Raw genomic sequence first — 24,218 nt, 5'->3', positions numbered from 1 at the left:
ATTTAGAATCTATTAAAATAAAATAAAAACATAATCCATAAAGATCATAATAAATGCAACAATAACACCATAAACCATTGCTGGCTACAGAGCTTATTTCTGCAATAATCAAAAACCAGCGTAACAGTTTAGTCTGTTTTAAATAAGGGAGCAGGGGTGATGCTAATTTCCTATAGAAATATATCACGGTGACAGAAATATCCTGTGTTTGTCTTTGATGGAAGACTTTTAGATGATGAAGCAATGAACAAGTTGTAGCAAGTGAAAGGACAAGTAAAAGAACACAACACCATAGTGAAACTGATGAATGTTTAATAGCACTTTCTCTAGACTGTTTTCCTCCCTAAGTTTACATTTTAGTTACAAAGTAGCTACAATTCATTGACAAAGCAAATTAGAAAACAAAAATGTATTTAACCCCACAAGAGCGTCTGTCTAGGGAAAAAACAAATCAATCCTGGCTTTATCACTAAATAAAGCCCAACAATCTCTGATCACACCTCTTCAGTAAAATCTTTGGTATAAAGAGCATCAGTTGTAAGATTATAACCTTGTCAAGGTTTAGTTTGGCTAAATTGTTAGACCGTAGTGCCAAGTAGTGGATGTTGGTGGTACTGACCCATGTATAAATAATAGAATACAAAAAGCAATGCATTCCTCTTATTTATCTGGAGTGGTTCAAGTTGCCATTGAAAGACAAAAACGAAAAGAAAAAAAAAAACATCTAGGGTGAAGTATTAAAAGCTGCCTGAATCAGATTTACCACAAAGTCTGACATTGTAGAAACAGGGTCATGCAGCTGCCACATTTATATAGGAATAATCACAGGAATGGATTTGGGATTGTTCAAATAATAGTCAAATGTGACAATTAATGTCACCTTTCAAAAAAAAAAAAATGGTACATCATTAACAAAACGATAACATGATGTTCCATTCAAAGACAACTGTATGCATAGCAAGAGTTTCCATCGTCATATAAATAACCACTGAAATCAGTGTTAGAGACACAAAGGTATTACACACACATACAGCCATTTTAAACACATTGGAATCTCTCTTACAGATGATTTAATGTAGTAGTTCTTTTAATGACTCTTTATGTTACGGCCTGAATTCGGTTAGGAATCGCACGGATGCATATCGATTCTCCCTTGCATAAAGTCCTGACAGGTCTGTCATTTAGTTTAAATAAAAACATGTTCGGCTTTAAATGTAAAATTATTGTGCCTTTGATAGAATTCAACTTTTAAAGCAGACAAAAAAAAAAAAAGACCTGTTTATCCTTGGAAGTGAATCCGAAATATCTCCGAACAAATATACAAACGTGATAAAATAGAATAGATACAAACAGATCTATAATTTACAATACAGTAATCATGATAAATCATCTTTTAAATAAAATGTTTCATTGCACTTGTTAAAAATTAATATGATTTTTAAAGGCAACATAATGATTCATATATATATATTTAACAAAAAAAAAAGGTCTAAAAGTGATATACCAGATTTAGGACAGTAGAAATAAGCATTTCTGAAATATACATGTAAAAGACCCTCACCAGTACATATACAATGATGTATCTGTAACTGTATATATATATAGCATGTGACACTCATAGAGGCACACATATACACATGCACAATTTACAGACAGGTTTGCATGTGCCAACAATTATATCCTCAGACACGCACATATATACAAATGCATACAAAATAAATAAATATGTGAGTAGAATGCTCTTGGTTCATGGTTTCCTTCAAAGCGGTATTTGGAACAGTCTTTGATTCACCCTATTACATCTGTCTGGAGTACGTCTTTTGTGTTTGTGAACATCGCGGGACAGTCTGAGTGTAGCTGGAGGGGCTCATCCGAGCACAACAATGTCCATCCTCCAAACTCTTTGGTCTGGGGGACATAAACACTGCGGTTTATCAGGATGAAGGGGTCCGAAGCGGGTCACTGGACTATTCCATATTGCGTCGGGTCAACCCAAGCTTAAGCCCCAGTAGTACTGCACTGTTAGTTTATATCGGTTTGGGGTGGTGTTTCTCCACCACCCCGCTGAGGGCTAGATGGGACCCTCGCTGTGGCCTGTGTGGTTGGACTTGTTGTGGACGACGCAGTTCTGTGTCTGGTTGAACAGCGTGGTGGTTTCATCGGTCAGTCCATCGTGGAGCTCTGTCAAAGCCATTTCGATTTTGGTGTACTCGCTCTCTGAGGACTGTGGGGTTTTGTCTATGCGTGAGGCCATGACGGCATTTTGATACTGCTGTCGCGTTACCTGTTGAAAACAAAGAGAACAGGGCAACTTACAAAAGCTCATGTTAAAATGCCGCAATTAAGCTATGTTACAGGTTTCTAATGTTGTTTTTGGTCTCTTCTACAATGTGTGTCCTAAACCAGTGGTCCTTAACCACCAGGCCACGGAGCGGTACCAGTCTGTGGATCAATTAGTACCGGGATGCACAAGAAATCATTAATTATTTCAGTTTCATCTATTAGCTGAGTCTGAATGATTATTTTGAAAAATTACCGTATTCTCTCGCTTACATCTCGTTCACTTGAGTGCCCAAATTTGACCCACAAGCAGCAAAATGAGTAAGAAACAGACGTCATTGGAAAGTTTCTTTGCTAATTAAAAAAACGCCCAGTAAAGGCCCCCGCGAACTGCCGAGAAACAGATTCACAACTCAACAAATCAGATGAATCCACCATGTCTGTGCAAGAAGATCAACTGCTGGAGATTGCAAATGCCTTTTAGCGGGTGTTCGCATATCGCGTCTTTTTTAGAGTTTGCGCAAGTTCTTTATTTCCAATGCAAGCAGTGCGGTGTGACTCACTCACGCCCTTCAGACACACACAGCTAGATGAATCCCAGGAGAGCATCGCGAGTCACGTGACAAGAACTGACCGTATTATCAGCTTCAGCTGGTATGGAATATACACTTTTAGGTAGAAAGGCCCAATTCTATTTTTTATAACCCTACCCCTTCCCCAAAAGTGTGAAGGGCAAGGGCTTCAAAATTTACCCCAAAGAAATGGGACTCCACTACAGCACCTGCACATGCCATCAGATGTCATCGCCATCTCTTTCTTCATATGAAATCGTCGATCGCAACTGCTGTAGTTATTGCAGTTGCGTTATTTTTTGGTATTTGGTATATAAAGATAGCGAAATTACCGCGAAGATGGCGGTAAAACTCGAACGTGGATATAAATGTATTGAAACATACATTTGTCATAGAAATTTGTCATATTGACAACAAATACTAATTTATGGATCTTCTGACTTCCGTTTGCAGCTATGAAGCCGTTGTGGCCGGTGTATTCTTAGAAATTTTCGTACCCCTTGGTTTCGAGTGTGGTCCTGAAAAATCTCTCTTTCGAGGGCTATCAATCGATACACCTTCATGTGAATGTGCAAAACGAGGTGTAGGGTTAAGGGGAAGGGCTTAGAGGTAGAATTGGAATCGGGCCTAATTATCTCAGACAAACACAGAACACCAAATACTGCAGTGCTTTTTTTTCTCCATAAATAAAACGTGTATCAGATGGACAGCAATGTTTTGTCAGCTTGTCATCTTCTGAGAAAACCGGGCTGCAGTGATAAAAAGGTGGGGGACCATTGTCCTAAACAGTGAGGCCAAAACATCCTGATCGCCCCCCCCTGGAGGCTGGATACAGAACTTACATTTTATAAACTCTCAATGTAAACAAACTGAGCCAAAAAAAAAGTGTTTGTTGTTTTAATTTGCCATTTTTCCCCCTTATTATATGTAATGCTAAAGATGTTTTCCTCTGAACTGATTTTGGCAGGAGAGCACTGACTGGACACGTTTAGTTGTCCAGCACCACCCTGAAAAAAAAAGATGCTCTGCATAAGGGAGAGCTTGCTCTTTTTTCAGCTGAACACAAGCTGAAGGGGGGCATCTGGGGAATGACCACATACACCCCACAACCCCACAGAATTAATGGCTCTGGCATTGAAAGGTGCCTTGAAAGCCTCCGAGAACTCCATGTCCACTTTAAGTAGAAAAGGACATGGGGCAAAGACAGATTGTCTTTCTTATACCTGGCCTTCCAGGCAACCCCTGAGGGTGAAGAGTAGATGCATGACAGCTCACCCTCCGATCTGTGTCTTTAAATGAGAGAGGCTATGCCACGGGATGGACCTGAGGTTTCATCTGAAGCTTGGATGAGGTGTGCTGGAGACGTGTGGAACGTCCATGGAGATTCATCCAGTGCATTTGTTCCCACTGTGATCCTCAGATCTCTCTACATGTTAACCACAGTGCTGGTAGTAATAGAGGGAACTTGCACATGGAGCTATGCTATCCAAAATCTTAGCATCCCCATAAACTCACAAGCACCGCATCAACATTCTGGATGTCCATCCATCCAACACAGTGGTTATGAGAATTGTCCGGGGGCAGGAATCTACCACATCCAGAAACTATGATATTTCCAGAGGAAAAAAATACACAATCTGACCACATGCTGTCTTAGAGGAAACTCCTCTCGTACAGTGGTACTGCTCAGCAAAGAACAAATGAACAGGCGAGTACCCAGAACCTGCCACTGAATTTGCCTCACCACTACATTCATGGGTAAAACTCTTTGCATACAACTCAGTTATGTGTGTTTCAAAGCGAAAATCTGATGAGTGATATCTACCACTAGCCACTTAAATACCAATATGTACAGAAGTGACCGACTGATGACCCTACTCTAATGGTATGAGCTAATTTAGGCTCAATCCCAGTTCTAACCCATAGGGGTGTCCCAATTCTCTTTAGCCTGAAGGCGTGGGGCTAAAAGGAAGAGCTAAACAGCCCTTGAAACAGAGATTTTTCAGGACCACACTTAAAACCAAGGGGTAAGAAAATTTCCCTGAATAAATCATCTACATTGACAGCATGACTGCACACAGAGGTAAGATGCACAAATGAGTATTTTTTTGTCATTATTATGATAAAAAAAACAACAACAAAGCATTTGTTTTAATACATTTATAACTGCGTTTGTGTTTTACTATCATGTTTTTTTTTAAATAAACGCTGAATAAAAAAACTTAAAAAAAAATCAATAAAATTTGCTATGAAATAGATCTAAAATATAAAATTGCAACAAAAATACAATTGGCCCTTTGCCTCATAAAAGATAATCCTGCAAGTGAAATGCAACATCTATCAGCCGATCTGACAGCAGACCACTCGTATATCCGCTTATAGACAGATCCTCTGATAGACATAGCTTTTAGATGCTCCTGTGTCCATATATGTGTGTAAGCAATTGTGAAGAGGGTCAAAAGATGATCATTGGAGCCAATCACAGTCATATCTGTTGAGTATGTGAACACAATGGCCAATCAGCAATGTTTAAGAATTGATTCAGATGGGCATGAATGTAGAAAGTGGGAAATGCCAAGTCTGTAATCTTGACATCTCTACTAACCTCAGCCCTAAACCTAACCAGTTTAAAAGCCCATTGATACCATTTTGAAAGCTGCCAAAATGGTACCAAAAGTGCTGTAAAAAGCTTTTGAACAATTTTGTTTTATGTATGTTGGCTTTGTAATGGCATTTCAGTTTACCTTAATGTACTGTACGTCTGACACAGCTCTGACAGAATAGTCTGGCACATAGATCTGCAGGAAGGCATTGAGCTGGTTGTTACTGCTGCCCAGTGAAGGTGTGATGACTTCAATTCGCTCACTACGATTTAATGAGTCAGAATGATTCAGTCCAAATGATCGAGGTGGGGATTTGTTTTCTGCACAAAGGAAAAAAAAAAAAAAAACAGAATTATGATTTCAGAAACCAGGAAAAAAACATAGAAAAAAAAGTGGTTGCATTCTGCGAAGCCTTATAAAGGGTTCAACACATGCCTGAAACCCTCAACTTTATAGAGACAACAAGTAGAACATGGAAAATGATTATTCAAAGCAGCTTGTAACAGCTTTTTAGAACTCAATAACATCATTTGCAGTTGTAAAGGGGTGTTTCATGCATGTAAAAGTGTTGCCACTGGCAAGATAAAAAGCCTAAGAGCTTTTAAAGTGAAGATTGGCTTGTTTTTAATTAAACACAGCTTAGGTTTTCCACTTCATAACGAGGGGGACAATTTACAAGTGCACACACACAAACATTCTCTTCACTCACACACAAACACAAGCTAACAGACTCTCAAATATACACAATTCCACACATTTTTGACACATACAATTAATCTTTTTTACTCCATAAGATTCATAAACACACATGCACGTGCATATATGCACGCGCACAGGTTTCCACAGTGGGGGTGATGCATTCCAACCAAATAATGCCACAATTTGGTTGGAATGTATGTAATCCGTGTTTGGATGTGTGAGTTCAAGGCTCCAATGCTGGCCTGAAGGGGCCCAGCTCTGAACTCTACATGCTGGTAGTCAGCATGCGGTATGTGAGAACAGGGAACAGTATGTGTGTGCATGTGTGTACAGAGGTGTGTGTGCGTGCGCGCACATGGCCTCGCTGTCGCCCTTTACTCCAGGAGGCCTGTGAAGTAGAAATGTGTGGGAGGGATTTACTGTAACATACGGTATGACTTACAATGACTAACAGACTGATGTCTGACCATTCCATTGTTTCAATAGTCCAAATTTGGATACAATTTTGCAATGATTTTTTTCTCAACTGTTAGTTTATTCAAACTTATAATAAACAATTTATTTCATACAGCTTTCAACTTGTCGTTAACGAAACTATTCATTAGTATGTACATTCAATGTACATTAACCAACATGAACATAACTAATGCTGTTAACATGTAATAGTAATACGAGTAAATGTTGCAGAACTAATGTTCATTCTCAGTTAATGGACAGTAATGTAGCTGACTAATGTTAACAAATCAAATCGTACCGTAAATTTGTGGGCAAAAACAGACCTTATCAATGTGTTTAAAATAAGAAACAGATTCTTATTGTTAAGTCTGATATTTCAATCATTTGAAAAATTCACTTTAAAGTAAGTTTGTCATTTGTTAATATTAGTTAATGCCTTAAAAAGCCTAAACCAACAAATAAATTAATTACAGCATTTGTTAACCTAGTGTATAACGTTGAATAAAATAATGTGGTTATGCTAGTTATGCTATCTTAAAACGTAGTTCTAAATTTTAAGGTCTTAAAGATTTGTCAATTTTGCACAAGTGTAGTTCATGTATAAACATTGGTAACAGTTTTGCTAGCTTACAGTGCATTGACTCATACAATGATACAGTGTAGTAAAATAATGCTTGAAATGGGATTAACACTGACTAGGATTAATAAATGGTGTTAAAAAATAAATAAATGGCTGTCTTCTGTTAAAAAAAATATTTTAAAAAAATGCTGAAAAACTGTAACCATTGACATACATTTTGGAAATCAATCAAGGAAAATGAAATGTGTACAGTTAAGCTTGTTCTGATTTTAGACTCCGTAGACTGAGCTGTGCTGTGTTTCCTGAGCTCTTGTGACTTAAGATAACAGTGTAGACCAATTGAAAAAATTAAATCAGTTTACCTATACCTGGAGATCCAGCCACAGACTCAGCCCTACTGACCACAAAGGTACGAGAAAGCGAGAGAGGGACTGCAGAGAAGAAAAAAGAATAGCAGGAAGAGAAAAGGCATGATCGAAAGGTGGGAAACAAATCTAGAAGGTAACTGAAAGAAGTGAAGGGAACAGAAATAAAGAGCTCTACATGACAGTAGGAAGAAAAGATTCTCCTATTCACCATAAAAAGCACTGCTGGTATTACTGTAGCTACATGTTCTCACCACAAGAGGTCGCTTCTGTTCTGTGGTATTCAATAACTACTGAGTGACACTGGCTTATTATTTGGCAGAATATTCAACTATCAATTTTTTAATGATTGGAATATTTGAAAAAATCTCATGATATTTCATATGTGTGATTATATGTTCGGTTGGACCAATGAAATGTACTGTTTATAGAGTAATAGAATATAATCATGAAGGTATCATCACTAATATCTGTCAAAAGTCACAAATCACTAATACAAATACTATAATATTATAGTTTTCAACTATCCTCTTAAGGCCCAAGGTATTTTTTACATGCCTTTTTTATTTCTCTTTGCTATTTGGGCATATTAAAACCTAATTAGAATAAAACCTAAGTATCATCTTTTGATAAGATGTACTTTTAGAGAAAAATGATGTCCATATATGTGGACTCGTGGTCCGAATTTACATAAAACGCCTTTTCCTGACTGTTTTTTTTTTCTTTTCTTCTTTTTATGCATATATAACATAAATTATTTTTGAACATGTTTTGACTCAGAGAGTAAATACCAATTTTTTCCACAATTGTTTGGACAGTTAAAAATAGTGTTTGGGACATTTCATATGCTGCAAAACAGTTGCAGGATGACACTGTATGTCTGTAACAAAATATAAAACATTTAAAGTATTTTAAATAGTTACTTAAGAGCTAAAATGTGCTGTCCACGTATGTGGCCACTAAAGCCTTAGGAGGCTATAGTAACATATTTTGGCAATATATTTGTATAAAATTATATATTAAAAATTCAATACTCAAAAAGCAAAAGCTTTCTATTTTAAACTTAAAATATTTTCAAACAAAATTTGTACTAATATTTAAAAAAAAAGATTCCAATAAATTGAAAGTGAACACTAAAGATAATAAAATACTCTATGTAAATGTAACGTTAACAGTGGAAGCCACAACCTATCTGCAATTCTTGGCAGACCAGCAGTTTATTATGATTAAAGATAACAATAATAATAACTAAATGCATCCATTTTTACTTTCCAAATCACTTGTCTTATGCAGGGCTTGACAAAAAATAACTATTTATTGAACATTAATGTCTTTGTATATATTTGGATTCATATATACCTAATGCTGCTGTTTTATATTTTTATTCATATATTTTATTCCATGTGGTTTAGGAATTTATTGATTTGTAAGGTGTGTAGGAAACCTACACCAAAGAAAGTCGCTTTTACAATATTTATTGCACACAAAAGTGTTCTTGGGGCTTCGTAAGATTAGAGTTGAACCACTGAAGTTACATGGAATGTTTTGACATTCATTCATTTTATTTTTGGCTTAGTACCTTTATTAATCTGTGGTTGCCATGAACCACCAAATTATCCAGCATATTTTTTACACAGCGGATGCCCTTCCAGCTGCAAACCATCACTGGGAAACATCCATACACACTCATTCACACACATACACTTCGGACAATTTTACCCAATTCACCTAAAGTGTATGTGTTTGGAGTAGTGTGAGAAACCGGAGCACCCAGAGGAAACCCATGAACAAGGGGAGAACATGCAAACTCCACACAGAAATGTCAACTGACCCAGCCAAGACTTGAATCAGCGACCTTCTTGCTGTGAGGTGACAGTGCTAACCACTGTCGCACCAATGTTTTAACAGTGTTTTGGAATTCTTTTTTAGACATTGAATGTATCAGGACTGTTGCTGTCTTTGGAGAATCAGAGTGCTTTCAGCAGAGTGATATTTTCATCACAAATATCTTAATTCTTGTTCCAGAAATTTATGAAGGTCTCAGGTGATTGAAATGAAAAGGGTGTGTAATTAATAACAGAATTTAAATTTTTGGGTGAACAAACCCTTTAAGACATGTGACATGTACTTGCCATCACCTATCCCATTTAATCAATGACTATCCTATTAGATAAGTTCAAATCCAAATACTATAGGTGATTTTAGTATTTTGTTTATTTATTGATGACCTGCCTGAGCCAGGCTAAGGTATAGAGGTACAATAAAATTAAGTCTAATTTTACATGGAAGAAAATCCCCAAAACAGTTTTTGTTTCTTTGATCAATATCATACACCCCAAATACAAATATACTAATCTAAAATAGAGGCTTAAATATATTTAAGCAGATATATAGAATGCAGAAAAGTGCAAATTGGTATTCTGCCAACCAAATGACAGACATCTGCATTTAATAATGTTTACCTGGAGAAGCAGTGAGAGCCATCATCCCATATGAAGAGAAAGCTCCAGCTTCAAACCTCAGACCCTCCTTGCCTGCCTCCACCTCCACTTTCCCCTTAGAGAACAATCACATTGAAGACCAGACTTTCAATAGAGCCAACAACAACTGTTATGTTCAGCAAATTTAAGTAGAAAAGTCTCTCTATCACAATACTGAACCAATTTTCCCTAGGTTTCAAACTGGGGGTGTTAAATACTTGCGAAAATCCCAGCTTGTTCTAGGCTAATAACCTCAATCCGTTCTTTCTCTATGCCCTCCACGGCCCTGGACCAAACAAACAAGCTGACCTGCAGGACGAGGATGAAATAGTCCACAGGCTTGTTGCGGTGGAAGAGGTAATGTTCGATGGCCTTTTTATTCTTGTCATTATATTTGACCTCCTGGATGACATTGGGGTGTTTGAGGAGACGCAGAAGGATCTTTTCGGACATCTGGCTGGGACTGAATGGCTCAACTTCTGTAAAGCAAAAGAAAAGATGATCATTATTTTCATAATTTTGATCCTTTTTTTTTTTTTTTTTGAAGTTAAAATTGTAAACTTAAGACCTTTATAAACAATAAGTACAGATAATAATGAACTCTCTAGTTGATTTTCAAATTTTTTAATTAAACAATATATAGAACACAACAGTCGAGTTCCAGAAGTAAAAAACACATTCATTATCTCCATTGGAAAACTGATATATAACTGATATATATAAACATTTAAAGACAAATTGTAATACTTTGTAAATGGTTTTGTTGTGCCCATCAGTTTGCAATAACTGAATAAAATAGTTAACAGTGAAATATGAATAATATACAAACAAAAATAGGCTATAAAATAAACTATTAAATATTTTATTAAGATAAAAATAACTGTTGCTCTCAAAAACAGTAAACATAACACAGTTAACATAAAAACTGTTTATTAGGTTAACATCCTGTACTACACGATCTTCATCAGGTTGAGCATTATAAAAACACTTATTTTTTAATCATTTTTACCACAACACAGCTGAAACAAATAGCTATCCTAATTAGCAATCAACCAATAATGTGAGAAGAAAATAGTGAAATTTGTGCATAAAAACAACAATACCCATAGTAGTGTAGAGAAAATTTACTCATCAGAGAGTGACAGAGAGCAAAGTACAGATCTTTAGCTCAACCTGCTAGTAGTTACCATGAAATTCCCTGCAGTGTCGTCATAGTAAATGATAAAAAATTTATATTTAATTTTGTAATTTTGTGGGCGGCACAGTGGTGCAGTGGGTAACGCTGTCACCTAACAGCAAGAAGATCGCTGATTTGAGCCTCGGCTGGGTCAGTTAACACTTCTATGTGGGGTGCTCCGGTTTCCCCCACAGTCCAAATGCATGCGCTATAGGTGAATTGGCTAATATTGTCCATATTGTATGTGTGAGAATGAGAGTGTATGGGTGTTTCCCAGTGCTGGATTGCAGCTGAAAGGACATCCACTGCGTAAAACATATGCTGGATAAGATGGCGGTTCAATCCACTGTGGCGACCCCAGATTAATAAAGGGAATAAGCCTAAAAGTAAATGAATGAATGAATTTAGGAATTTGATTGTTTCATTTATACTTCTTTCCCTTATTTTTGTCAATTGTTATGCTCATTTTTGCTTCAAAACTAAGCTTGTTGATGTGGTTCCTGGATAATAATGTTTTAAATAAAATGTTTTTTAAGTGCTTATTTAATGGAACAAATTTCTAGAGCTCCTATAAAATGTGGGCTGATGCTATAGGGCTGCACAAAATCTCTTTTCAGCATTGACATCACAATGTGATCATTCGCAATAGTCACATCCCAAGATCTGCAATGTTGAGTCTGGATTATCATTTATCAATTGCATGTGTTTTTGATCTGGGCAAAGGAAACTACCATTTGTAACTTTAATAAGAATTAATTTTGTTGAATTTCTACAATAAAGACTGCACTATTTTTCTTTATATGTGATTGTTCAGTTACTCTAACTGAATACTGTTAGGCTCAAAAAACTGTCAAATTAAAAAAAAAACACTGTTCATTTTCTATGTACTGCATCTTTTTCTTTATTGTTTTTATCTGTGCTTGAAGATTGTTTATTGTATTTTATGCAGATGCACTTTCATTAATCCTACCAATTAAACTAAAATGATTAACTCTTTACAAATACAAATAATTAAGTCATCTGGTGAAATTGTACTCATATGGCAATATACAGTATGTCACATGAAAACAAAACCTTACCATGTCAGATTTTTCCATTATCGTGCAGCCATAGTTGACACCAATGCACTCTTTTGGTCAAAAGTACTGTAATAGTGATAGTTCATGCACATCTAAAAAAAAGTGAACTTACTGACTATCAACTTGTTCTAAGCCCATTTGAGTTTCTTCTCATGAACAACACAAAAAAGATTATTTGAAAAAAGCTAAAAGCCATTAGCTATTGAATTCCTCTGTATTATTTATCCTAATGGCAACCGTTAATCAACAATTTTTTAAATATTTAATGTTTGTGTCCAGTGGTTAAAAAAAAAAAACTCAAAGTGTCTGAACCTCATGAGGAAAATGTGTAAATGGGGAATATATTTTAATTTTTGGATGAACTATGCCTTTAAATAACTGTGTATGCTGTCTATCTGTGAAAACATCTGTGATTAAATCTGCTCAGGTTTTTATATTTGTTCTGAAACTAATTTCTGTGACATTCTGTGACTGTATGGATCAGTAATATAGGCTGTTTGTTTATGTTGGTTGTACTGTATGTTGCTAAATATCTGACTGTAACACTGCTCTGTTTACAGTATGTGTGTCACCTTGCAGCTGGTCACTGCTTGACCGGGAAATGCTAATAGTATTGTATTTGTTAATCAATGATTAGCGTAAGCCACGAGGAGAAAGTTCTCAACAAATCCTTCAATTAGGTTTTAAAGGGGAATACCGGTCACAAAATGTTTGGCATGCCCGTTTATCTCTATTAAACACAAATACACTTGGGACCCTTTAACAGCGTACTGATGGATGGTAAAGCAAATGGAAATGACTTTTAGGAAGTTGTGCCAATGCCTGAATGGTCCTGCAAGAATGCAGAAAACAGCAAAGATACACAAATATCATGCACATTAAACCATTTAAAAGTTTGGGGTCAAGGGACACTTCATATTAAAGTCTCATAAGCATTTATTTGATCGATAAATTCATTTTAACAGTAATAAAAGCGTTGTTTATTAAAAAAAGTTTTCTACATTCATTTAAAACTATTTTTGTTTTCTTTAGGATTTTTTGGCATCCATTACTTCAGCCTTCAATGTAACACAATCCTTCATAAATTATTTAAACATGTTTTTTTGGCACCCAAAAACATTTATCACTAACGTTTAAACAGTTATGCAGTTTTTTGTTGAACTTTTACTCTCCAGCCTTCTTTGATGAATAAAAAGTCAAAACAGTACTTTTTTTTTTTTTTTTTAAATACATGCTTGCTGATTACCAGTAATAATGCCTTGTAATAACATATTATTTTGTGTTCAAAAGCAAAATAATAGTAAAACCTTTGGAACAAAATGATGGAAGAATGGCAAAACCATCCTTTTAAGCAAGCATTTTATTTTTAAGATGATATTTAGAAGACATGGACACAATGAAACTGCTAAAATATAAACAGAATGTCAACTGCAATGTAAGACTGTAAACAAAAAAATAACTAAGTTCCTATTTAAGCTGTCTGTAGTTTTTCCAAGGCTTCTATAGATGCTGATCAATCTCTTTTTTTACACTAACCAAGCAGGCCACCACTTTCTAAATATAGCCTAAACCTTAGTATACAATCAACATCCACATCATGACATACACCTCAAACAGTTCTGAGCCTCACCTACTGCATGCGTGATATAATTTATATGTGAACCATTACCCTAATCTTTTTAAATTGGACAAATGAAAGCTTTTTGTCCAGTGTAAAATAAAGTTTATTATTTAGTTTATGTTTTACTGGTAATACAGTATAGAAAATAATATTTATTTGACTCACACAATTATTCTAAAGTTTAAATCTGTAAGGTTTTTTTTTTTTTTTTAATCAGTGTTTGTTATCATGGACACTTATTATTTCACTAAATAATTCTTGTTTCATTTCATAAAGGTTTTCAGTTGCTGGTTATCATCCTTGGTTATCAACTTTATGTAATTGATTTTCAAATTATTTACTGTTATATTAATAATACACATTTATTTTTTTAATTCTCATTCATTGTGCACATTGTCAACAACAACAGAGTTGAATTAAGTGTTTCCCAACCTAGGGGTTACAATCCCTACTAGAACCCCCAAAGATTTATGAGGGATCAATCTAATTTGTGTCGAAATGAAATTAAAGTTTTAGACAAAACATACTATAAATTGAGGATAAACCAAATTATTGACAAGCAATTTCACCATTTTAATAATCATTAAAAATGAATTTATTTAAGCTACTTTATTATATCTAGCTACTATGTACTTACTTTCTAGCCTAAGCACATTTCTTCCAGTATGTCTGCCTTTACTAACAGCTGTTAGACCGTCTGGATTTACTGTTCGAATCATAATTCAAACTATTAAATGTTAAATATTCAAAACGCAGGAAATTATTTTAACATTATTGTTTGCAATTTGTTTTTAGTTTGCAGGACAAAGTTAGTTAGTTAGTTAGTTAGTTAGTTAGCTAGTCAGTTAGTTAGTTAGTTAGTTAGTTAGTTAGTTAGTTAGTTAGTTAGTTAGTTTGTCTGTCTGTTTGTAAGTTGTTGAGGATTTTGAATTTTAAAATAGGGTTCTCTATGATTTGATCAAAAGTAAAAAAAAAATACAAAAATAAAAAAAGATTTTCATAAAATTTAGTGATTAATAATTTCAAACATATGTTGCTCTTTTAAAATTGATTCATCAAATAATTCTGAAACATGGATTTGATTAAATGTTTCTTAAGCAGCATATTGACACAATAAAAAGAGTTACAAAGAATCATATGGCTCAGAAGACTTCAGTAATAATGCTGAATATTTAGCTTTGCTTTCAAGGGAATAAAAAAAGTTGTAAAATATACTGAAATAAACTCACAAAGTTCACAATATTACTGTTCATAAAGTTCACAATAGTACTGCTTTAATTCAAACCAAATAAATGCAACATGAAACTAATAAACAAATAAATGGCTAGCTGAGCATAATAAATGTCTTTCAGAATTTACACTAAAATTGGGGATAAAAATGTTGAGGTAGACTTGTACTGAAAGAACCCCCCTCTTTCAAAACATGTCTACCTCAGAATTTTATTTGAAGGACACAAGTGAATTTTGTATAATTTCATGACCCTTTAAAAAGAAATGATTACAATTTAGAAATAGTTTAGAGGTAGGAGTGGGGTTAATGGCTTTTTAGTGCTATGCTGCAACTAAAATTGTCATTTTCCTGGTAAAATTTAAATAATTTAGAGACAAAATTATAAATGTGCAATTATACAAGACTAAATGATGTTTAATACACAATATGCACCATCTGACACCAGCATTCTCTTTGATTGTGTGTGCTCAGTAAACGATAACACAAGGATCGATTGACAATTTTAAAAAGCATGCAGATAATAAACTTTCATGATGATGATGAACTGCAATGTCATGTCATCGAGACATGATAAAAAGATAAACTGTATGAGACACGGCTGTAAAAGCTCCACCTTTTACTGGAAAGGGAAAGGGATATACAGCTCATTTGCATTTGAAGAGACAAAAAAAGATGTGTTTTGCACCCACTCAGAAATAGACATCTACAGTAGACATGGGCTGGTATAAAAATCTGACGATATGATAAGTCTAAATAAAAATATCATGGTTTCATGATATTGTCATTATTGCTCTAGAATATATTCTTTTCAGATGTCTGAGTAAAAAACAACAACTTTTTTTCCATTTCCATTGAACTCAATATATTTTATCTTAAAAACATTTAAAATATTTTGAATTAGTAAACTAATCTGGCTAAATTAATAAAATTAATCATTGACCAGCTATCATCAGTTTCAAAAACATTCATTTTTTACAACTTGAAATATAAAGAAAACAAAAGCAATATCTTTATTTTCTTTAAATATAAAGTAAACCACTGCACTGTTCAGGTCCAAAGCATGCCTTGATGTTGGTATAAAAGTGATTTGTTTTTCAATTTTGATGTGTAGGGTCCTTTTCTGCTGGAGATACTGTTGCACTAAAAAACTAAATAAAATGGTTATTTAAAAAAATTACATATACCATAGGAATGGTAAAACAGAAGACTTTAGCAGTTATAAAACCCTAAATTTTCCAAATTGCGGTAAACCTACAGCATGGTATGACACATGATCTTTGGGCTATGTTGAACTAAAACCTCAGGGTACACTTTAACCTTGTTAAAAAACTAAATCTTGGACTATTCTACTAGACTGTTTCTAAGCTAATCTAAGATGCTATCTAAAACCTTTTGTCAACAACAGAAGCCTTGATTCTACACCAAATTTGTTTTCTTTTTCTGAGTGACACACATTATGTAACAGAAAGTGACAGAGAAACTTTTCTGTCAGCATCAAAGATGTTTTTTATTCCTTCCCCAAGCTGTTGCAGGGTTTTACACAAACAAGCTGCTTTCTTAATGCAAATCTAAGAATGCAGAGCAAAGAAAAAAACAAAAAAAACATCAACATCATGGCACGACTTTTACCAAAAACCAGAGGCCAAGCTCCTCCTCTGTGTGAGCAAACTACAGTCACAGGACACACTGGGGTAAATCAAGCAGCAATGCAGTACACTTGCCTGTTGCTAGGAAACGTAGAGTAGCCAGTAGAAGCTGAGGTGATATTTTAACCTTCATTTCATTGTCCATGTGCTTGAAAGCTGAGAAATCCTGCTTCCTCTCTCGATGGGTGATTTTCTTTTTTGTTTTGTTGTCAGCTGTTGAAAAGTGGGATGGCAGAGGTAAAAAGATTGTAACATGTGTAAAGCATCTTGCCTCATATGTAAAAATATTTACAATTGTTTAACGTTAAGCTAATTGAATGTGAAAACTGAATGCATTTTGTTGAAACTTAAAGGTGTCCTATTCCTCTTTTTAGAATTCAAACCCCCTTTAGGTGCGCAATGATGAGAGCATTAAAAAAAAACTGCAAAGTTGCAAAGCACAAAGTCCACTCCGCAGGGAGTTACACTCTTTATCATTTAGCAGTTTTTGAACTCCCTTAAAAACACTGATTGTATTCCTGAGTTTCTTTCCAAGAACAGTCAAAATATGCCAAATTTAAATACATCCAATCCAACATTTTGACACATGCTTTTAATTGTAAGTACATTTACATGTCTACTAACTTTCATAAGACATAGAGTGATTATAAGTTATATGTATAGTACAGAGTGTATTATAAGTATACTAATAGAGGACTGGTAGGGCTAGAGTTACAATAGGTTGACCTGTATTTGCAGAGATGCTTGCAGTCGGTAGAATTTCTATTAGGAGATTACCAGAAGAAGATAACTACACTGTAAAAAGTGATAAAACGAGTAAACCAATTGTCTCAAAAGCAACTAGTTGACTTCACAAAAATAATGTAAGTAAACTAATTGTTAAGTTGATTTGCAAATTGTACTTAATATTTTAAAATAGAAGTAAACTAATCACTTTGCTCCAATACACCCCTATTATATGTGTTTTTCTGTGCAGCTTTTCTATATCTAGCAAAATGACATACAGTAAAATAAATCTGCTCTTCCAGACTCCAGTGTTTTTTTTATATTCAAAACAAGCTATAATTGGAGATTTTATCGACTTAATGAAGCACCAAATATGCAATATTGTAATAATTACAGCAATTATTAGAAAACAGATGTGCTAAATAGTCTGACACTGCAAAAAGAAACTTTAAAAGCATACAATTTGCATAATTATTAAAATTTAGTCAACAGTTCCAAGTTACAATGAGTTACATTATTTTTGTAAAGTCAACTTGTTGCTTTTAAGGCAATTTGTTTACTTGCTTTAAGTGACTAATCCCTTTTTACAGTGTAAGCAGATATTAAAGGGATAGCTCACCCAAACATGAAAATTCTGCCATCATTAACTAACCCTTCACTTGTTCTAAACATGTTTCACTTCTCTACTTATGTCAAACACAAAATAAGAAAGCTGGCAACTGATTACCACTGACTTCCACAATATTTGTTTTCCTACTATGGAAGTCAATGGTGACTTTCATCAAAATATCATTAGTGTTCAACAGAATAAAGAAACAGTTGGAACCACTGGAGGGAGAGTAATCAGTAAGTCATTTTTAAGTTTAAGTGAACTACCCCTTTAAGCGGATAGTCTAGTAATACTCTAATGACAATTGGTAGGTGCAACAACTGTGGGTGAAACATTACTTATTGTCAACAGAATGTTTAAAAGGGGCATTAAAAAAATAAAATGTTTTGACATTAGCTCTTTTTGTCAGTAAGATACAGTGCATTAAAGAGAACTAGGCAATAAGGCCCTGGTATACTTCAAACTAAATTGAACTGAAATAATGTAATTTCAAACAAAAATCAAAAACAAAAACAAAAAAAAAGTTTTGAGCTCAATTCACCAATTCCAAACGACTCACCAAAGCTAACTTTTGGGGGGAGGTTGGCTCCTAAATACCTTTGATCCACCATTACTCAGTGAAAATAATGCAATCAGTGGGTTTGTTCTGGAACTAGTGTTAATTTAGTTTAGACAAACACATTTCTAAAGATGAAAAATACTTGAAAATGAAATAAAAATCAAGTGATGATGACAACAACTATAATAAAATACAGTGGCAGATTTAGGCATGGGCAATATGGGCAATTGCCCAGGGCGGCATCTTGTTGGGGGGCGGCACGGGAGACGGGGAGAAAAAACGAGCCCCAGTAAAAGCTTTGAGAGACTATTTACTTTATGCAGGTATATTGATTCAGAGTGTTAATCCCAGAATAAAGACGTTAGGGGCCATTCACATTTAGTGTCTTTGGCATGCGCAAGCTTGTTACTCTCTATGTGCAACCGAAACAACGCTGGTGATATTAAACTGACGCATGCACACAGAAATCGATTCCCGTGCACCTCACACGTTGCTCTGCTCCCGGTGCAGTAAATCCCGGTTGTTTACAGTCATGCCGATAAAATATGTGCGTGAAACTGGAGTAACTAGTGTAACTTTTATGCAGAGATGTCAGCATGCAGCGAGTTTTGCAAGTTGACAAAACTAAAAGTTTATATGATGATCTTATTTTGACTAAGCATGGCTATGAAGCAGAAAGGAGGGATAATGAGTCAGGGAGGTAAGACTTTCTCAGCCATAAGTTGGGTCAAAGACAACATATAATTCCATAAAGCATATGTATTTTTTTGTATTCTATAAAATTGTCATTAATATTCATGCAAAAGTTTTCTTAAGTGGTCTTTGCATATCACTCCAGTTGTGTCTTTCTTTAAATTGTTTTCCAGTTACATTTAGGATTGATTTCTGTTATTTATTGAGAATAATAATTGTATATTACTAATAACAGGGTAATAATAACAAGCAATAACTGGGTTGCGGCTAGAAGGGTATCCGTAGGGGGTGGTTGACCCAGGGTGCCAATTAAACTTGAACCGCCACTGACAAAATATACTGACATTTTCATTGACTAATAAAAAAGCGAGACGAGAATGTGATTGAGGGATGTATTTAGGTCAAACTTTATTTTGATGGTGGTCTGTATGTTGAATATAAGGTTACATTGCATCTACATGCCAACTAATTCTCATTACATTGCAAGTAGACTGTTAGGTTGGGGTTAGGGTTAGTGTATGTTGACATGTACTTGCAAAGTGTCTTAAAGTTAGTTAAATGTCTGTTGAAGGATCAGTATCAACAGATATTAAGCAGTCTACTAATACTCAAATGGACCATCAAAATAAAGTTAGCAACATAAACAGACTGGAGGCTTGAGTATATTTGGTTCTGTTTTGGAAGATTCAAAAACAGTATACCATTACAAGCTTTTTCTTCTTGATCTTAAACGAATAACAAAAAAGAACTTTGTTTCAAGTATACCCGGGCCTTTATAGTCTGCATGATTTGAATCTGTGCACTATTCAGGAAAAAACATATATTAGAAATGTAAAGTGGCATAGCTTTTGAAACACATAGATGACACGTTTTGTTTGTCATAAACTATTCCTGGTGACTACTTGATAATAAATATTTAGTTCAAACATTAATGAAGCATCCCTTATACAGTAGTGCAATTTTTCATAATTTTACATGTACTGTTTAAGCTCCATTTCTTTAATAAAAATACAAAAACATGCAAAAATACAAGACGTTCATGGCACATACTATATAAGTCTGTCTCATCCAGGATTTCAGACTTGATGATTTCTTCAATGACGTCCTCCAGGGTGACGATGCCAAGCACTTCATAGAATGGATCACCTTCTCCTTCGTTGTTGACCCGCTGGACAATTGCCAAGTGAGATTTACCTAGAAAAAAAGAGCTGTTTAGATGTCGGATAAGACGCATACCATTCTCATTTTTAAACATTTAAGCTGCATGCATATAACCCACACACACAAACACCACGAAATCTATATTCTGTCATTTAAACTCATGATTTTCAAACACAAAACATAAAAATGTAATTTGGTCCGCAAATCGAAAATCAGTCGGTAACAAAACAACACTGAACCCCTTTGACTTCCACTGCCTTTCAAAACACTGAGGATTTTCTTTGTGTTCCACATAAGGAAAGAAAGTGAAAAACACACAATGTGCAACTACAATGTGTACAATTGTTGCCATCCTAGTTATGTTATTAGGGAACAAATCAAACAAAGTTTTATTTTTTATTGGTTTGATTTATTCAAAGGCCAGCATCTTTTCTTTTTTTTTTTACAGTTTTAAGTGGGATTGCCAAAGTTCTTTTAAAAGCCATGAACATGATCAAGTATTTGCATTGTTCAGCTTTAAGTAAAACACAATGCTTTTCATGTTTTCATGTCAGCTATCCAATCGCAGTACAGAAGAGATGTGGCAAATACTTCACCAACCAACGGTCACAAATTCATGTAACAAGTTGTGTACAGCGACATCAACAAGAACAGCAACATAACAATATAGGATAAAGTCAAATTTTGTCAAAAACAAACAAATGATCTGCAATAACAGTACCATGTAAAAATATGTTTTGTGGACAAAAGGCTTACCATCAACAGTAAAAATCCTAGTATGTTCTCTACAATTAATATTGTCAATTTATCCACTGTATGTTTTCAAATCGACAATTTCTTACTTCACTGCTCACTGTAACTTTACAATCAGAGTGTCTGGGTGTCTCTGGCATGAAGCCATGCTCTCCCTCTCTCTCCGTTAAGTTGAAAAGACTGACCCTGTTTCCCAAAACACTCAAGTGTTTTGTCTTTCATTTTGAAGGTCTAGAGGTCTATAGTAAGTGGGTTCTGTCTCAAAACATTGTGTATTGTGTCTTTGAACAAAAGCAGTCCAGTCTTGGTGAGATATCCTTACTAGAGTGGACAAACATATCAAAAAGCATTGCGAAATCTAAAAAAGACCCTCAAGGAAGAACGAAAAGAGCTTCTGTTTCTGACAATTGGAGTTTATTTCAAATACATAAACAGTAACAAAGGACATAAGTGAAAATTGAATACATATCTCAAAAGCCCTTTTTTATATACTGTCAAGCAAAACACCAAACAAATTCTTTGCCTTTTCTCAGCTTGTGAACATTTAGAAGGAATTTTCCAGAGGGCCAGGCTAATATTAGCCCTGAAATGAAGTTTCCATTCCACTTGGGCAATATTCTCACCAAAGCGACTGCTGGGTGATCTGATCTGTCTCAGAGCCGGTCGTTTACATGCAGATGGCCATTTGCTGAAATACTAGGAAGCCTGGGACGCACTTGTGGCAAACCCCATGACAACACACAAACAATGATTGGGTGTAAATCTCTGCTTAAGGAGTGTGGCATTAACTTGAGTGTGTGTATCTTCTCTTCCGCATTTTGCAATGGCTTCAATGAACTAACAGCCCATAGGCTGATTTAGTGAACATGCACAAAGTATGTTGAAACAAGGGCATTTTTTGTGTGAAATCTTACATTTGATTTTGGAGTTAATGTAGATATTAAAGACTATTTTAAGAGTGTAACTATTATAAATTTATTTACAAAATGAATGTATTTGCTGAAAATGAGTCACTCATGTCTATCAGGGGGCACTTGAACAGCTTTTTAAGGCAAAAATGGGAAGCTTTTTATGCATTTTGCCAGTTAATTCATACAATGATTGCATTTTTGTACAAAAATCTGAATACAAGTTAGAAATTGACATTGTAAATGTCGCCATTTGTTGTGCCTTTGTAAACACCTGAAAATAAAAGTAATCTCATGTGCATAAACTGTTTATGTTTAGGGAGATGTAGATTAAAGGCAAGCACAGAAACACACAAAATGATGTAGTGCATGCTGCTCAAGTGTGGCAGAGTGCGGATTTACTTCATATTACTAGCAACAAGACAGACACATCATACACACGTCAAATTCTTCATATACATCAGATCCCAGTCACTGACAGCACAATATCTCTTTTCTACTGTTTATTAACAAGGTGTCAGCACTAAATAATAGACTTGATTATGTACATAACAAAAAAAAAGCTTTTTTATATTTTTCATATATTTTTTGACTGGTTTTTAGTCCAAATACCCTAAAAATTCTTAAATCAAGAACCATTTTCTAGACAAGCAAAACATGTCTTGTTTTAAGAAATAATATGTCAAAATTAAGTAAGTTTTTCCCTAAAGCTAAATAATCTGGTAATAGGGCAATCGAAATAATATTGTTTTTGCTTTCGGCATAAGATTATTTTTGGAAGATTATTTTGCTTGTTTTAAGAAAAAAATAATAATTTTGGCATATTATTTCTTAAAACAAGACAATATGTTTTGCTTGTCTAGAAAGTTCTTGATTTAAAACTATTTCGATATTTGGACTAGAAACAAGATAAAAAATCCAAGTAAGAAAAGCATATGTTGCAGTGCACTATAGCTTTTTTTGTTCATTTTCACAGATGTGTAAAGACGGATCTTCTTGTGTAAATGTGAAACTTTTTATTAAATGCACACAATGTGAAGATTGTATTGTTGAGAAGAAGAAAAAACATCACTTTATTTTGATGGTCCGTTTATTGAATTTAAGTTACATTGCATCTACATGCAAACTAATTCTCATTAGATTATAAGTAGACTGTTCAGTTGGGGTTGGGGTAAGTGTACGTTGACATGTACTTGCAAAGTTTCTTATAGTCCGTTAAATGTCTGTTGAAGGAGCAGTATCAACATATTAAGCACAGTCTAATACTCAAATGGACCCTCAAAATAAAGTGTTACCAAAAAATATAGTGTATAATTCACATATCAGAAACTAATAAAAAAAAATCACTACTTGTAATAAAAACTATTGCAAAATAGACTAGATCCCCTCACTTCACAGCTAATACTTCATTAAATGGCATGAATAAGAGTATAAAAGAAACTTTAGTGACTTATTATACATGTCTAACCTAAACAAATGTGCTTAAAGCAAAAGTGAAAAATGCTATATATACAATACTCATTTTTGTCACCAAATCCAAAATGTGCACAATTTATGCATGTTTGACAAACAATGCAGTATATACTCCACAGCACAATTTAGATTGATACTCCAGAAAACACAGAATCAAATTTAAGTCATTAAAATGTTTATTACAACTCTAAAGGTCATTTTGACGTGTGACCTCTTGTCTAATCTGGAATTCATATCTGCACATCAATACAATCTAAATCAAACTCAATATAACATCAATATAACTCATTTAAGGTCAGATTAACCTAGTCAGTTGAAGCCCTAAACCTCAAAAGCAGCACATCCAAGGAAACAGAGTACACTACTCATGTGACATGAGACAATGAAGTAACTCAATGGCAAAGGTTACCAGTGTTACTAGAGTAAACAACTCCACAAGACAGTGTTTTAATAATATCAGTCAACGCTTTGCAGGCAAGTAGAAATAAATCACTCTTAAAAAGAGAGAATGTAAGGTCAAGGGTCAAGGGGTAGCAGAAGTCACAA

At 34.6% G+C, this 24,218-nt stretch overlaps 1 protein-coding gene across 2 annotated transcripts in view; it reads right to left on the bottom strand.

Moving 5' to 3' along the window:
• Positions 1-295: 295 nt before the first annotated feature.
• cnnm2b (cyclin and CBS domain divalent metal cation transport mediator 2b) overlaps positions 296-24,218 on the bottom strand; it is a 55,295-nt gene continuing 31,372 nt past the window's right edge. The window contains exons 2-8 of one of the 2 annotated variants that reach the window (XM_087237319.1): positions 20,428-20,571; positions 16,865-17,002; positions 10,345-10,514; positions 10,018-10,111; positions 7,559-7,621; positions 5,597-5,775; positions 296-2,284 (exon numbers count right to left, since the gene is read on the bottom strand). In XM_087237319.1, coding sequence (XP_087093445.1) covers positions 2,072-2,284; positions 5,597-5,775; positions 7,559-7,621; positions 10,018-10,111; positions 10,345-10,514; positions 16,865-17,002; positions 20,428-20,571 — 1,001 coding nt within the window. In that variant the 3' untranslated portion in view covers positions 296-2,071. The remainder of the gene's footprint in view (positions 2,285-5,596; positions 5,776-7,558; positions 7,622-10,017; positions 10,112-10,344; positions 10,515-16,864; positions 17,003-20,427; positions 20,572-24,218) is intronic. The other variant, XM_087237318.1, reaches the window with a different exon arrangement.

The sequence above is a fragment of the Danio rerio genome, chromosome 1 (assembly GCF_052040795.2).
Source record: "Danio rerio strain M-AB ecotype USA chromosome 1, GRCz13ab, whole genome shotgun sequence".
Taxonomy (NCBI): domain Eukaryota; kingdom Metazoa; phylum Chordata; class Actinopteri; order Cypriniformes; family Danionidae; genus Danio; species Danio rerio.
The sequence above is the reverse complement of the archived record's forward strand: the minus strand, read 5'-3'. Positions and strand labels throughout refer to the sequence as shown.